This window comes from Suncus etruscus, chromosome 6 (genome assembly GCF_024139225.1).
Source record: "Suncus etruscus isolate mSunEtr1 chromosome 6, mSunEtr1.pri.cur, whole genome shotgun sequence".
NCBI classification, from domain to species: domain Eukaryota; kingdom Metazoa; phylum Chordata; class Mammalia; order Eulipotyphla; family Soricidae; genus Suncus; species Suncus etruscus.
Window position 1 is genome coordinate 132,811,309 of NC_064853.1, and position 14,588 is coordinate 132,825,896.

The 14,588-nt window shown below is 49.0% G+C and overlaps 1 protein-coding gene across 2 annotated transcripts in view; it reads right to left on the reverse strand.

The window, feature by feature from the left end:
• The window catches only part of FBXW11 (F-box and WD repeat domain containing 11), a 100,696-nt gene that overhangs the window by 4,455 nt on the left and 81,653 nt on the right, over nt 1-14,588 (reverse strand). For both annotated transcript variants that reach the window (XM_049776060.1, XM_049776059.1), the window contains 7 exons: nt 11,286-11,423; nt 9,164-9,282; nt 7,759-8,008; nt 5,971-6,089; nt 4,636-4,746; nt 3,751-3,829; nt 2,399-2,583 (listed from right to left, as the gene is read on the reverse strand). In XM_049776060.1, coding sequence (XP_049632017.1) covers nt 2,422-2,583; nt 3,751-3,829; nt 4,636-4,746; nt 5,971-6,089; nt 7,759-8,008; nt 9,164-9,282; nt 11,286-11,423 — 978 coding nt within the window. In that variant the 3' untranslated portion in view covers nt 2,399-2,421. The remainder of the gene's footprint in view (nt 1-2,398; nt 2,584-3,750; nt 3,830-4,635; nt 4,747-5,970; nt 6,090-7,758; nt 8,009-9,163; nt 9,283-11,285; nt 11,424-14,588) is intronic.

The window sequence follows — 14,588 nt, forward strand, 5'->3', positions numbered from 1 at the left end:
TAATAAAACTTATTTACAGAGACTAGAATTGGAATTTCACATCATTTTCAAGGGTCATGAAATGTTCTTTTCTAGTATTCTTTTTCAAAGTATAAAATAATTGTTTTTAGTTTGCTATGCTGCTGGTGGGGGGGGGGGGGAGTTAATGAGGCAATGGGTCAAATTTGGCCTCTGGCTCTATACTTACTCAATAGCCCCCAGAGTAGGAATTTCCTGAATCTATTTATTGGGTCTTAGCCTTAAATAGGAGTGTATTTAAAAAAAAAAAAGATCAGTGCCTTAGGGTTCTCCAGCTTTGCATAAAAAAATTTCAGGCATCTACATGTAGCTTTCCTTACAATTTTAATATCCAATGAAAGAGAAAATGTATAATAAGAGTCATAAGAATCAAGTAAAATTTTAAAATAAGAAAGAATTTGGGGGGCCCGGAGAGATAGCACAGCGGTGTTTGCCTTGCAAGCAGCCGATCCAGGACCAAAGGTGGTTGGTTCAAATCCCGGTGTCCCATATGGTCCCCCGTGCCTGCCAGGAGCTATTTCTGAGCAGACAGCCAGGAGTAACCCCTGAGCCTCGCCGGGTGTGACCCAAAAACCAAAAACCAAAAAAAAAAAAAAAAAAAAAGAATTTAGACAGGAGATATAGCAAACAAAGTAAAGCCCTGGCCTTGCAATCAGCAAACTTAATTTTATACCTGACACCATATAAGGTCTCCAAGCATAGCCAGGGATCACTCCTGAGCACAGAGCCAGGGACAGCCCATAAGCACTGCTAAGTGTGGGTCCAATCACCAACGTAGGTAGGTAGGTAGGTAGGTAGGTAGGTAGGTAGGTAGGTAGGTAGGTAGGTAGGTAGGTAGGTAGGTAGGTAGGTAGGTAGGTAGGTAGATAGATAGATAGATGATAGGAAAAGAAAGGAAGGAAGGAAGGAAGGAAGGAAGGAAGGAAGGAAGGAAGGAAGGAAGGAAGGAAGGAAGGAAGGAAGGAAGGAAGGAAGGAAGGAAGGAAGGAAGGAAGGGGGAGGGGAGGGGAGGGGGAAGGGGAAGGGAAGAAGGGAAGGGAAAAGGAAAGGGGAAAGAAAAGGGGAAAGGAAAGGAAAAGGGAGGGGAGGGGAGGGGAAGGGAAGGGGAAGGGGAGGGGAAGGGGAAGGTAGGGGAAGGGAAGGGGAAAGGAAAGGAAAGGGGAAAGGAAAGGTAAGGAAGGGGAAGGGGAAAGGGAAGGGGAGGGAGAGGGGAGGGGAGGGAAGGGGAGGGGAGGGGGGAGGGGGAGGGGAGGAAAGGGAAGGGAAGGGAAGGGAAGGAAAGAAAAAAGGGAAGGGAAGGAAGAAGGAAAGGAAAGAAAAAAGGGAAGGGAAGGAAGAAGGAAAGGGAAGGGCATGGACTGGGGGAATCTTCAGAGCATGACCCTAGACTCAAACATATGGACTCTCCAGAATGAATCCACACAAAATTCATCAAACCCTGGTAAAACCTAGAAAAGGAATTCCACTCCACATGACCATGGTCAGTTCCTGGACCAAGAAGCCAAAAAAGGTTTTTCATCTCCTTAGGCCAGACCCTCTAAGTAGTTAGATGGTGCCTGAACACGGGACCATGGTTGTGATGTGCCACTCAGATTCTTTTCCTCTTCTGGGGAAAAGTGGTGGTGAGAGCAGAAGGGAGAGCAGAAGGGTAATGGTGAGCCTCTGGCAGATGGCGCCTATTTTAGTATTCAGCATAAAAAGGCTAGGTCTGGAGCTAGAGCAATGATAAGAGTGGAGAGGGCACTTGCTTGCACACAGCTGACCTGGGTTTGATCCCAACACCCATTATGACTCCCTGACCATGGCCAGGAGTGATTCCTGAGTGCAGAGCCAGGAATAATCCTTAGCATTGCTGCAGGCAGCCCCAAAACCAAACTAACAACAACCAAAAGGAAAGGTAAGGGGGCAGGATGGTGAGAGAAAAAGGAGATTCTTATTCCTGAAAACCAGAATTCACTGGCGTTCAAATTGCTCTGACAAGGGAACCCATTTAGGAAATTGGGTGGGAGGGAGGGCCAGCAAATTGGCTGGTGAACGGCAAGTGCTCTACCTGTTGTACTATTGCTCCAGCCTGATTTAGAAAGTTTATAGGGCATGAGAGATAGCACTTGCCTGGCATGTGGACAACCCCAGTTCAATCCACAGTAGTGCCAGAATGACCCAGAGCTGAGAGCCAGTATTATCCCTCTAAATAAAACACACACACACACAAATCATAATGGGAAAACAAGTGAGTTTCCCCTGAGATTGTGAGGAGGGACCATCTTTAGAACACCACACTGACTCGCCTGATCCTGACCAGCACCCCTGGATCCTATCGTCGGGGAATCCCACAGGTGAGCCCGGCCCAGCAAGGAGCAGAGGCTGGTAGGGTGCTTACCTGACTTGGTCAAGTGCAGACTGTTATCTGGAGATGTATGTGTAGGTTCTGGAAGGAGAGCGGGTCTCATTCTGGGCACTGGGAGGCACGTTTAAGAAGTCCCAGATCAAAATAGTGTCATCGTGGGAGCTGCTGATGATCTGAAACTCATCAAACTGGAGCCGGAACACGCGTCCAGAATGTTCCTGTGGAAGAGGAGCCAATTGAGGGAGCAGGGCTCCACCCACCAGGGCCCACCCCTGCAGCAATGTCTTGGCCAGGCTTCCTCAGAGAGGTCAGGAGCTGACTGAGCTCTGGCCTTCACCTTCCTACACAAAGGCTCTGCTTCTCCTTCTAGGCCTTTTCCCCACCCAGTTAGACTCTGCAGCCTTGACCCTGGTTCATTAAGTCCAAAAGCAAGCTCCCACAGGGCCTCAGGGAAACTGCAGCATTTAAGACATTTCTTGAAACATGATGAGGTCTCCCAAGCACCACGAGGTACTCTATATAAACCCAAGAGCAACCTAGGAAGAACCACGGGCTAGAGAGAGCACATAGGCTGGGGCAGACTTTCTATACAGGAAGCTAGATTCCCAATCCTGGCTCTCCTGTGTAGTAAGCCAGAAGTGGCCTCTTAAGCACGATCACAGAAGGGCCCCAAACCAGAAACAACAGCAAAGAATCTGGAACCAGAACATAACCATGAATACCTATCTCGAAGCATAGGCAATATCAGCTTTAAAAGCGAAATCCAGAAGCATTCCCAGTAAAATTATGACAAAACCAAAGATGGCCCCCACTCCAGATCTGCATGCCCACGCCAATGTATTAAGCCAAGAAATAAAAGGGGGAAAAACATCAGAAATAAAACCATTGTTTTCAAACAACCGTCTCCTCAAAAATACAACACAAACCAGGTGGCACTGTGAAAAGAACTTGGTCAAATTGCTGGGACAAAATCGATAGTTTTTCTCTTGGCCACAAAACTGCAGGGCAAGCATGACTGTGGCAAGTACTGTTACAAAAATAGAACCATGTCGCAGGTCCCATCGGGAGAAATCACCCAAAGTGCAGGGACAAAGCAGGGAAATCACTTGGTGCTCAGAGCTCCAAGTCAGCTGGCACACAAGCAAGCCAAGCCTGCTTTCGTGCTTTGTGCTGTATGGATCCTCCTTAGGAGAGCTGTGGAAATGAAACGTCAGGCATTCCCAATTCCGGCCACACGGAAGAAAATGGAGCTAGCTTGGCCGGCAGGCTGTGTAAGGTACACACTTCTCAGCTCAAGAACAAGCAACTCTGGCTGTGGGTGGCTGCACCCCTGTCCGCCACCCCCCAGCAGCAACGGCGTCCATCTCACTCAGAGGGTCACCTACCACCAAGGTACGCAAACACAGCGTGCTTGCTGGGGCTCGAGGATCCAGGGCAGCTTGCAAATCCCAGACTTTGATTTTCCTAGAAAGAAAAATGCAACCATATTAGCGTCATATCTACAGGTGAGCAACTAACTGAACTGCCTGATAGGATGGACTGATAACTGGACGGATGTACTCTTGGTTTTGTAAATTACTGAAACCCCATGACACCTGATTTGGGGACAGGAGAATAATGAATCACAACACTCTCAGAGTTGCCGAAAAATTGGAGAAATGTTAGTTGAAGGAAGACAAGAAAACAACTTTGGGTTATCTAAATTCAACTCCTGGCCTGATTATCTTTGTCGTCAAACTCATTCATCAAGAGGCTCTCCAGGGATGAGTGGGTGCCACTGACAGAAGCTGGAGCGCTCTGAAATTCCAAGGATGCCTTTGCCCACACTGAGCACATGCTCCAAGTTAACATCAATTAGTACAGGCAGGCAAGGGAAGAGGCAAGGTGGTCCTTCCAACGCTGGCAGTGGCCAGCCAATTTGCTCATTTAAAAAGGTGTGAGGTTTTGAAAAGAGGGTGTTCCTACGAAAGTAGGGAGCAAGAAAGAAATGGGAGGAGCAGAGGAAGGGAGAGGAGGAAAAGACCTAGGTCCAGATCTTTACTCCCACCCAGCTAAGTCACTCCTGAGTTGACAGTAACATTGGGAAGCATAATCCTAAGTGCCATAGAGTTTCTATTCCTATGGACTTGGAACAACAGTTCTTGCATCTGGGTCTGCGCGGCCACCTTGGCACATAAGCATCAAAGCACCTGCCATGCACAGCTGCACCCATGCCCCTTCCTCTTTGTACAGCTACAGCCATGCCCCAAGAAAACAGAAACACAACATACCCATCATAGGCCCCACTGACGATCCTCTTGTTATCGAACCGGATACAGCGGACCAATTCTTCGTGTCCTTCTAGAACTCGCAAACAGGCACCACACTCGATGTCCCACAGCCTGGAGTGGAAGCAAATCCCCATAAACACCTCCCCACATGTGACCTGGGTTCCTTTTTGCATCTCACCAGTGTGCACTGCACACACAGGGTTGGAAACCTCAGGTCACCATGCCCCACCCACACCTAGGTCCTTCCATAGCTAGAGCTCCAGCAGAACAAAAGGGATGTCCCAACCTGGACAGGTCCCTCTCCACACAGGGGGTGTCCAGTTTATAAGTTCAGGATGAGAAAGGCTCACCAGGAGGATATGTTAGAAACAGGAACTCGTTTCTCCATCCTCCTTTTGTCTGTTTAATGCTTTATACAACAGTCCTAGAGTGGTATCAATTCATTTATGATTTTTAGAAAATGACCCCTGAACACTATTATTTGCAAAGAATAAGCTCAAAAAATAAATAAAAAAAACAGGTACAAAAGTGTGCCCAGTGATTGTGTCACAACGTTTCCTTGATCTCTGGCATGTAGCTCTGGTCATAAGGCCACTGCTGGGGGACGCAGTGCCCTGGGCACAGATGCGCCTCAGAGAACACTAGAAACAGACTTACTGGCCCAGTAACTGTGGAGATCTCCTGTAAAGGGTGCAGGACTATGCGACTAGTCACCAACAGAAGTAGGGCTCATTCTGGAAATGATGCCTTTGAGAGGGCTGAGAATTCCCTGCTAAAATGTCACGTAGGATATATACAGTGCACCCAATGCTACAGAATCAAATTCAGGTTTTTAATGGACACTTCAGATACATTCCAACTTAAGAGAATGAAGAGAACAAGAGTGACTTGGCGACCTTCCTTTTCCTTCCCAATCTTTAGTTCGCTCCCAATTTGGTCAATGCCATTCACTGATAACAAGCTTCTAGCATATGACTGGACAGTGAAAAAGGGCTTATGCTGACTGAATCTTACCACGCTTCAGTGTATTTAAAACTGTCCTATTGATGGGAAGGGGCACTTGAGATACTGGGGATAAGAATGGACTCGTCTCCCCAGAGACAGGGATGAGTACACAGTCCAGGTCCTAGGACAGAGGAGGAAAGCCTGAGACTGAGGAGGAGGTGAGGCTGAGACAAGCCAGAGAGCCCCTTTCAGAACTCCAGGCTGATGGGAGTTTGTGACCTTCACAGGCTCCGCAGGAAGATGAGGGAAATGGCCCGTCTGAGCCAGGAGTGTTCGCGACTGCTACAATGCTGGGGCTGGACAGGGACCAAGCAACCTCCTTCCACCCACCTGATGGTGTTGTCTGATGAGCCGCTGACCACCAGCCGGTCCCGGTACTGGAGACAGGCGATGCCTCGCTTGTGCCCATTCAGGGTTCGCACGAACTCACAGGTACTTGTACTCCACACCTAAGGGACAATTAGCTACGTTTTACAGCATGAACCCAAGAAAGTCCTCCCACAAACCAGCTTCTCTTAAAAGATAAATCAATCAGTCCAAGCTACAGAGAATGGCCAAAGACTTATTAAGAAACACTCATCCTGGGGCCGGCGCAGTGGCGCTAGAGGTAAGGTGTCTGCCTTGCGAGCGCTAGCCAAGGAAGGACCGCGGTTCGATCGCCGGGCGTCCCATATGGTCCCCCCAAGCCAGGGGCGATTTCTGAGTGCTTAGCCAGGAGTAACCAACCCCTGAGCATTAAAAAAAAGAAACACTCATTCTAAATCCCATGTCAGGGAGCTTCAGGGCCCACTGTTAGGTGCTGGGTACTCAACCGGGGTGAAAAGCAGAGCAGAGCTGTAGGGTCTCAAGCCCCGACAGCCCCAGATGGCTCCTCTCCAGGGGGTCTGACATTCATGCAGCAAGAGGGGAGGGATGAGCAGAACCAAGTTCGTGTTGCCAGGAAGCTGATAAAAGTCAAAGCCATGTGACTAGTGTCCGGAAAAGGGTTTCCGTGCATGGCCTCTGCGGTCTCTGCTTTTGCATCTCACTCCTAGTAGTGTGGATGAGGAGTCAATGCTTCATCTTTTGGGAAATCCTTGGCAAGAGTAAAACTATCACACACGCTTCTATTACCAACCAAAGAAGGGGCTGCAAGGACAACGGAGTGCCCCAGATCCCTTCCCGGCTGCAAAGGGAGCTGACTAGCACAATGGTAGCCTGTATGCATGCAGATTTGAAGCAGATCCACTGTGCTCATAAACTAGAATCTGAACGGGTCCAAGGCCTGGATGCCAGGAAGGGAGACACAAGAATCAGTCATTGAATGGACAGCAGCTAGAGGCTCTTCGAGAAGAGCACATGAGCCCTGCCCCATTGCTGGGTTTCCTGGCCTGGGGACCTCTGACACCACAGGATCCAAACAGTAGCACATCCTTGGGCCCAGGCATAGAACTACTGGCCTAACTGGCCAAGTATTGCCAGGAGAGGCCCCTAGGCCTCCTCAGCACACTTGGGTGCCACCCCCCCCTAAAAGAACACAGTAGCCAAAGGGTTGGGTGAGAAGAGGAACCAGATTGTAGCAAAATTCAAACAAGCTCCTGCTTCACTGACAACCAGGAAAAGTAGAAAAAAGGTCAACAAGATTGGAGAAACCGGCAGAGAAACACTTCCATCTGTTAAGGGGCATGTAACCAGAAGCAAAGATCAAGACACCGGTGTTTAAAAGTCTTCAAGAGATGTAAAAATGCTGAAAATTGGGCAGGGTTCTTCACAATTCCCACCCCATCCCATGCAGTCCATAAAGGAACGAGAAGCAAAACCAGAGCTACAGACACACACACAAAACTCCGGGGTGGGATCAGCAGGCTGGAGACTAGGCCTAAGACCAATGGGAAGGGTGTGGCAGAGAGGGCGACAGCCTCCATTTGGGGATTCACACCATCAAAAGTCAGATGTGACCTACTAGGATTTGTGGGCGAGACGCCTGAATGCAGTCCCATATCCTTGGTTTTTGGAGCCAAAGTCAGGTTCTCACAGTGGCTTAGTGGTGTGGTACAGCCCCTGGGGAATACAGCCATCAGGCCCATGCAGCTCTCACCCCGAAGAAGGGAGGTGCCATCTGGGGCCATGGACACTCACTTTGATGGTCCTGTCACCAGAGGCTGACACGATGTACTTGTCATCGAAGTCCACCACGTTGACAGCCGCACGGTGACCCACAAGGACCCGACGCAGGGTGATGTCGGTGGCTGAGGCCATGTCCCAAACAGCGATGGAGCGGTCCTTAGAGCAGGTCACCATCAGCCCGTTGCTGAAGCGTAAGTGCAGTACCGCCTCGTTGTGGTGGATCAGCGTGTTCAGCACCTCACCTGTGTTCACGTCCCATACTCTGAATGAATGAGAAGGCAGCACGATGCGATGAGATGCAGAGCAGGGGAAAGCCATGAGGGTCTGTGGCTTGGAAAGGAGGCTGTGGGGACAGGAGCCTGACTACTCAGGACAGGCTTGCCTTGGAGGAAACGCTTCGACTTGCTGGGAAAAGCTGAGAAGTTTCCCACTGCTGACCACTGCCTGAGTGACAGAGGCGAGCTGAGGAGGAGATAGGAATAGTGTAGGCAGAATCACGGGTGTGAAAGGACAGAGGAAGAAAGAGTGGCAACTGAGGAATGGAGACACACTTTAAATTGAAGTTGCTGTCGACCTTTGATAGGCCCTGGCAAATCACAGGCTCCAAGCTAGGCCATGTAATTTACCCGGAGACCTTAGAGGCCTCCCCTTCAAAAGTCACAGGGACACAGGGGGTTAGAGGGTGGGTGGGTGGGTCCTGCTACCCCTGTCTCCAAAAACAGAAACAAAGAACGAGGCTGTGACATGTATGAGCTCTGGAAATGCAATCAAGCGTACTGGGGATGTGTCCCCTCTCGTCTGGGCTGACAAGACCCTGTAAGGCTCGAGTCCTTGACCAAGGAGACGAAGGGGATCTAAGGGTGTTTGCTCACTGTGGCCTCCACCCAGCAGCAGTCCAGGTATCCTGGTGCCAAGGAGCACAATCCCGGCCACTGTACGTCAGCCCTGGTGGCACCACAAGTGGACAGGCCTTGGGTGACACAAATCCACAGTGCTGAACGAACCAGCATGTTAGAAGCAAATGATGCAGTCTCCAGGGTTGCTTCACATGACAGTCTATCGGAGGGGAGAAACTCTGCAGACCTGGGGCAAGTGAGTGCACTAAGCCGGCTCACAGGATACAGACACTGCGCTCGAACAGGGCTCTGTGCAGCATCACTTTGGATGCTAGCAGCACCAGGAAGTTTGTGCAGCACCTAATCCCACCCTATTTGCCTCCTGCTCCCTGCTCAGGAGAGTGGAAGCTGCCCCAAAACCAAACTTGGAGGCACACAAGCTCCAATGGGAGTGGCAGCTGCTGGACTACTGGACATTTTCCCACGCAGCAAAAGAGGGTCCTGCTGGCTGGCCTGGGTGGGCTCAGCCCAGAAGGTGTGAATCCGTATACCTGGTGGGACAAGCAAACCAAGGCACCCACCTCACTGTGGAGTCCGAGGAGCCCGTCACGATGACCCGCTCATCGTACTGGAGACAAAGTACCGAGCCCGTGTGGCCCGTGAGCACCTTCAAACACTCCAGGCTGCTTTTATCCCAGATCTATGAGAGAAAGTAATCCAGTGCGTCAGGGGCGCAAACTGCAGCACACATGACCAGGTTTGACCAGGAAACAAACCACAAGGAAATGACAAAGAAATGGGGTACACTGACTTTCACAACAGAAGAACTGTTCTGTGAAGTTTGTAACTCAAAGCACATTTAGCTTTATAAAGAGAGCTTTAAAAAAAAAAAAGGAAAAAAAGAAAGAAAGAAAGAAAGAAAACTGTCATGTATACTGACTGGCTCAGGGCCAGAGTAATAAAACAGCAGGTATGGTGTATGTGTTGCACACACAGCCTGCCCTGGTTCCATCCCGGCAACCCCCAAACTAAGAGCCCACAAGTACTTCCAGGAATAATCCCTGAGCACCACCAGGTGAGGCCAAAACCACTAACAACAAAATTGGTTCAGCTACCAAGTAATGAGATATCATCTATTAAGAGTATTTTTGAGGGGCTGGAGTGGTGGCACAAGCGATAAGGTGTCTGCCTTGCCTGTGCACACTAGGATAGAACAGTTTGATCCCCTAGCGTCCCATATGGTCCCCCAAGCCAGAGGCAACCCGAGCGTCACTGGGTATGGCCCCAAAACACAACACAACACACACCCAAAACATAACACAACACAACACACACAACACACACACACACACACACACACACGCACGCGCGTATTTCTGAATCAGTACCCTAATTCAATTTACAAAAAAAAAAGGAGGGGACAAAATTTGAGAACATTTTCAAAGTAGACTGTACAAAATTTTAATGAGAAAACAATGCTTTACTGTTTTAAAATTATAGTTGTCATATGTGATATATTTGCTAAAAAGAAGGAAATAAAATGTTAATAGGTGTTTCTGAATGCTAGTCTTTTTCTTCTCTATAGGAAAAAAAAATTCTAGTATTTTCCAAGTTGTCAATACTGTCCAAATATAATCGAAGAAAGAAAGTCGATGTGACCCCCCCCCCCCCGAGAATGAGGTGTCAAAAAAGATGACAGGGGCCTGTTTTTTCCTCTGAAAAATAACTCTCGAAATCGGCAGCTGACCACTGGCAACCCAGATTGCGGAGGCACTGAAGGCCGTTTCAAGCGAGCAAGTCTTTCTTTGAATTTCTAGCCTGGAGAGTCATGGCCATTTGGGAAGTGAATGGCAACTACAGGGCAATGAGACAACAGGCTCCCAGGTAGGCACATTGGTGACCTCCTGCTCTGAGCTGCAAGTGCAGCTGGCCATGCCTTTACCGGCAGAATCACTGAGCAGCACACCTCGCATGGGTAAGCTGCAAGCCTAAAGCCAGACTCAGCATGCATAGGGTCCTTCTAAAATGACCCTCTGCATCTCATAAAGACGCAGGGCCAGCGTGGGACCAGGACACAAGTGGGCAGCTGGCAAGCAAGGAGCTGTGAGAGGCCACTGCACCCCGTAAATTTGGAGGGGATGATGGAACTGTACTCTTGATTCCTGATGATTGTTATGACACTATCATGAAAGGTGGAAAAAGAAATAACCCCATTCTTCTTCAGTGAGAAATAAGGTACAATGTACAAAATAATCCTGTGAGATAAACCACCCAACATGAAACAGAACAATAATCCTTTTTATCTCCCAACTGAAAAGCGAGTGGAAAAGGACAGAAAGGGCCCAATTAGATCAGATTGGCTTTGGTGGGATCGCTGGAACCATTCTCAGAAAGAGGCACTAGCTGGTCTACATGCCCACTGAATAGCAATGACTTCCACCATGTCATCAAGAGCCAATGATAAGAGGTATTTCTCTGTGCCCCTAAACACAGCTTGTAGAATGCAAGTGAGAGTGAGGCTCTCCAGGGATGCAATGGGATGGCAAAAGGGTCTGGTGCTACCACTTTAGAACCAGAAACAGTGCCACCCCAACTGAAAGGGGCTGATAAAATCCAAGTTCTGATGGGGAGACTGTCGGAGCTTGCAGCCAACACTTCGCCACCACTCCAAAAATAAAGACCCACAAAAGACGCAGTGCTCACCTTAATGGAATTATCACGGAGGCCACTGATGATCTTCTCATCATCATACTGTAAGCAGTAGACACCTTTACTATTTTCAGAGCGGCACTGGATCCTCTGCAGGTTGTGTCGTCCACACCGCCAGTTAGATTCTATAGTCTACAGAAGGAAAGGAGGCAAGAGAAGACAAAGTTTTTGTGATTGATTCTGTTGTGGGGCTTTAGGCCTTGGTGCTTTCAAATACAGTATTCCATGAGTCCCACTATTGGTCGATAAAACTGTCTGTGAACAAGAATGTGATGCTCTTGTCCAAGGAAGTCATTGGCCCAATGATACTATCTACCTGGCAACCAGTACAGGTTTGGGGGCAGGCGGGAGGGAGGCTCAGACATAATTCAGTATGCTTAAAGGATGCCATCTGCACCCAAAACATACAAATAAATAACTCACTGGGTCGCTTTCTAATGCCAACCGAAATATTTGGTGAAGGCACATCATTGGACAGATACGGGGAGGTCAGGGATCCCCCCAGAGTACTCTGCTGATCACCAGAAAAAGAAACCCGAGGCCCTCTCTAAGGCAACCGTAATGGAAGAATCTGAATCGTTACTGCCTTTCTTTCTTGTCCCCCAGATGGAAGCTCATCAGAATGAGAACAGTACATTTCATCCCTAGGTTCTCATTCTAGCATCCAAGCACAAATGGGGGCCGAGGGGCCAGAATAAATAGGCCTAGGACAGACGGTGCCAGGCAGAGCCAAAGGACCATCAAGAAGCAGGGTGGAACAAGCAAGGCCCACCTCTGAGGGTACGCATGGCACCCCTTTTTCAAGTAGAAAATTTGAACTTAATGCATATGAAGCTATGACAGAAGAAGTGGAACAGAGCCAGCACTGACTGAGGCTATACCTGGGTTTTTCTAGCTAAAATGCAGTGTCTACAAACAAGCAAAATCTTAGTGAATGAGTGAGAACAAAGCAGACCTCAAGAAAATTCTCAGGTCCTAGGTTCACACTGTGGTGTGCTGCAGGGATGCGCAAGAGGAGATGCATGGAGAAGGGATGGCCTGCGCTCCAGAAGCCCTGGGCTGGAAACAGATATGTGAGGTGACCCGGGTGACAACAAATGATAAACTTTGGGATCAGAGGTTCCGAGGCCACAGATACGGTTATCCCCAAGCCTGGGACCAGCTGGCAGGCTTATCTCCGAGCAGTTTTGCAGAGGACAGGAACTTATTCGAATTACCAATCAGCACTTACTGACCGCCAACAAACCTGCTTCACCCAGGGCTGGAAAGTGTAACACCGAGAGTCTCACATGATTATGTGGACTGAAAGCTTAATGTTATCCCACCCCCCGTTGAAGGTACTAGTTAATCTGATTGTCCCAGTGTTAAGGACAAAATGACTGCCTCATCTTCTAGAATAAAGAAGGGCTGAAGACACTGAGACAGGCTGCACTTAAGACAGGAGAGATGGTTTCATCACTTGGCTCGTGGCACAAGATGCTGGCACTCTAATCCCTGCTTTCGTCCACTGGGTCCTCTTCCTCTCTGATACTATGCCAGTCACCTTCTCCAAGGGCTCGAGATTATAGAGAATTTCTGAAGCCAAAGTCTATGCCTGCATCATTTTTGAGACATGGTAGCCTTTGAGATAGAATGACCATTCAGAAAAGCACTGGCTGAGATGCAGGTGGAGGTTGATGAGCAGACTGGGGATGGGCGCTGAACCGTGGTTTCCAGGGCTCAGGCTAACCCTTCTGAGGCCAAGGGATGGCCCAGACCGCAGAAACCTGAGATAAAATGATGTCTTTATAATGCAGTTCCCTTGTTCATAGCAGGTGTTACTTTTCCAATTCACAAGTCTGTTCTTATGTCTGATGCACATGTTCTTGTCTTAGAATAATGGTGACAGAGTAAAAGCTGCTTTATTTTGGAACTAGATTCAAACATAAGTGTTCTTTGAAATTTCCAAATGTATACTAAATATGTTTCATTTTTTTCAATATGCAAAGCAAGAGGCACATTTACTATGATACGGGAGTTTGAGAAAAATTTTCCCTAGAAGAGAGTAGTAGAGGGGTATAGAGAGTCCTGACACCAGAAGAAACTTTGCTACTTGCTCGTCCATGCCTCTGAACCATTTTCTATAGAACAGAGAGACTCTAACTCATCCTGAAGATACAGCAGAGACTAGAGGGTGCTGGGTCCAGGGAATGTGGCCAGCCTGGTCATTTGGACAGAGACTAGCACCTGGACAGCCACCCTGGGCCCCACTCCCACCCTCGACCTCCAGCTAAAGCCAGAACCCGCTAAGATTTTGCAAACCTCAGACTGAAAATGAAGTTGGGACATGGCCAAGGCTCTCAATACTCTATGAAGAGTCTCACTTCCTACAATATGTGGCAGGATGGAAACAGAAGACAACCCCAAAGTGTGCCGGACTATTCCTGCTAGATCACCTGCGCAAGCTCCCACATCTCTGGGCAGTTTGAAAAACCACCAGGCCCCCGAAGAACAGTGTTTCAGAATGCCAGGATAGTCACCCTAATACAGGCCTGGGTGAGGCCCGCCCACAGGGAGGTTGCTCCTGTCAGACAGACCCCAGCACTGCCATACTGGATGGTGTCCCCTTGACCAGCTGGCCAAAGAGCCCAGCTTCTCTGAAGAAACAAAGCCAAGCTCACAAACTGGGTGACAGCCCACGTGGTCCCACAGACTGAGGACCTCAGTCTCCAAATGGCAAAGTCTCCAAATGGCCGGAGAGACCCTGGTTGAGTGAGGAAAAACCACATCAATTCCACCAAGAGAAAGGTTCAGAAGAGATGAGCTGGGGTCACACACGGCAGCAGGTGGGGGGGGGGGGACACAGTGACCATGGGAGGGGGCTGTCACACAGACAGACAAGCTGCTCCCCTGAAACTAGGAACAGGGAATCTGGGAGGCTCAAGAGGCAGCTGGGCCAAGCAGCAGAGCCAGTTCTGAGCTCTATGGCAGAGAGGCAGGTGCCCACGTTCAGCTAGCTACCCATTGTGTCCCCAAGCCTGTGTGTGCGGTGCTACCAGGGACAGCCAGCTTGAGGTGTGCAGAACTTGTGAAATCCCCTTACCCCGCGTAAATTTCCAAAGCCTGGGAAAGTGGCCATGATACACAGAGTATACAGCGGCATGTAAATTGGCAAGGAGAGTGAAAACAGATGTCCGGCCAGGGAGGAATAACATTATTTTTAGAAGCCTAAACACAACTGAGTGGGTGGGCAAGTGACGGCCTTTTCTGGTCAGGACGATGTTCATATCAAGCTTGCAAACCACAAAAAAGCTGCCC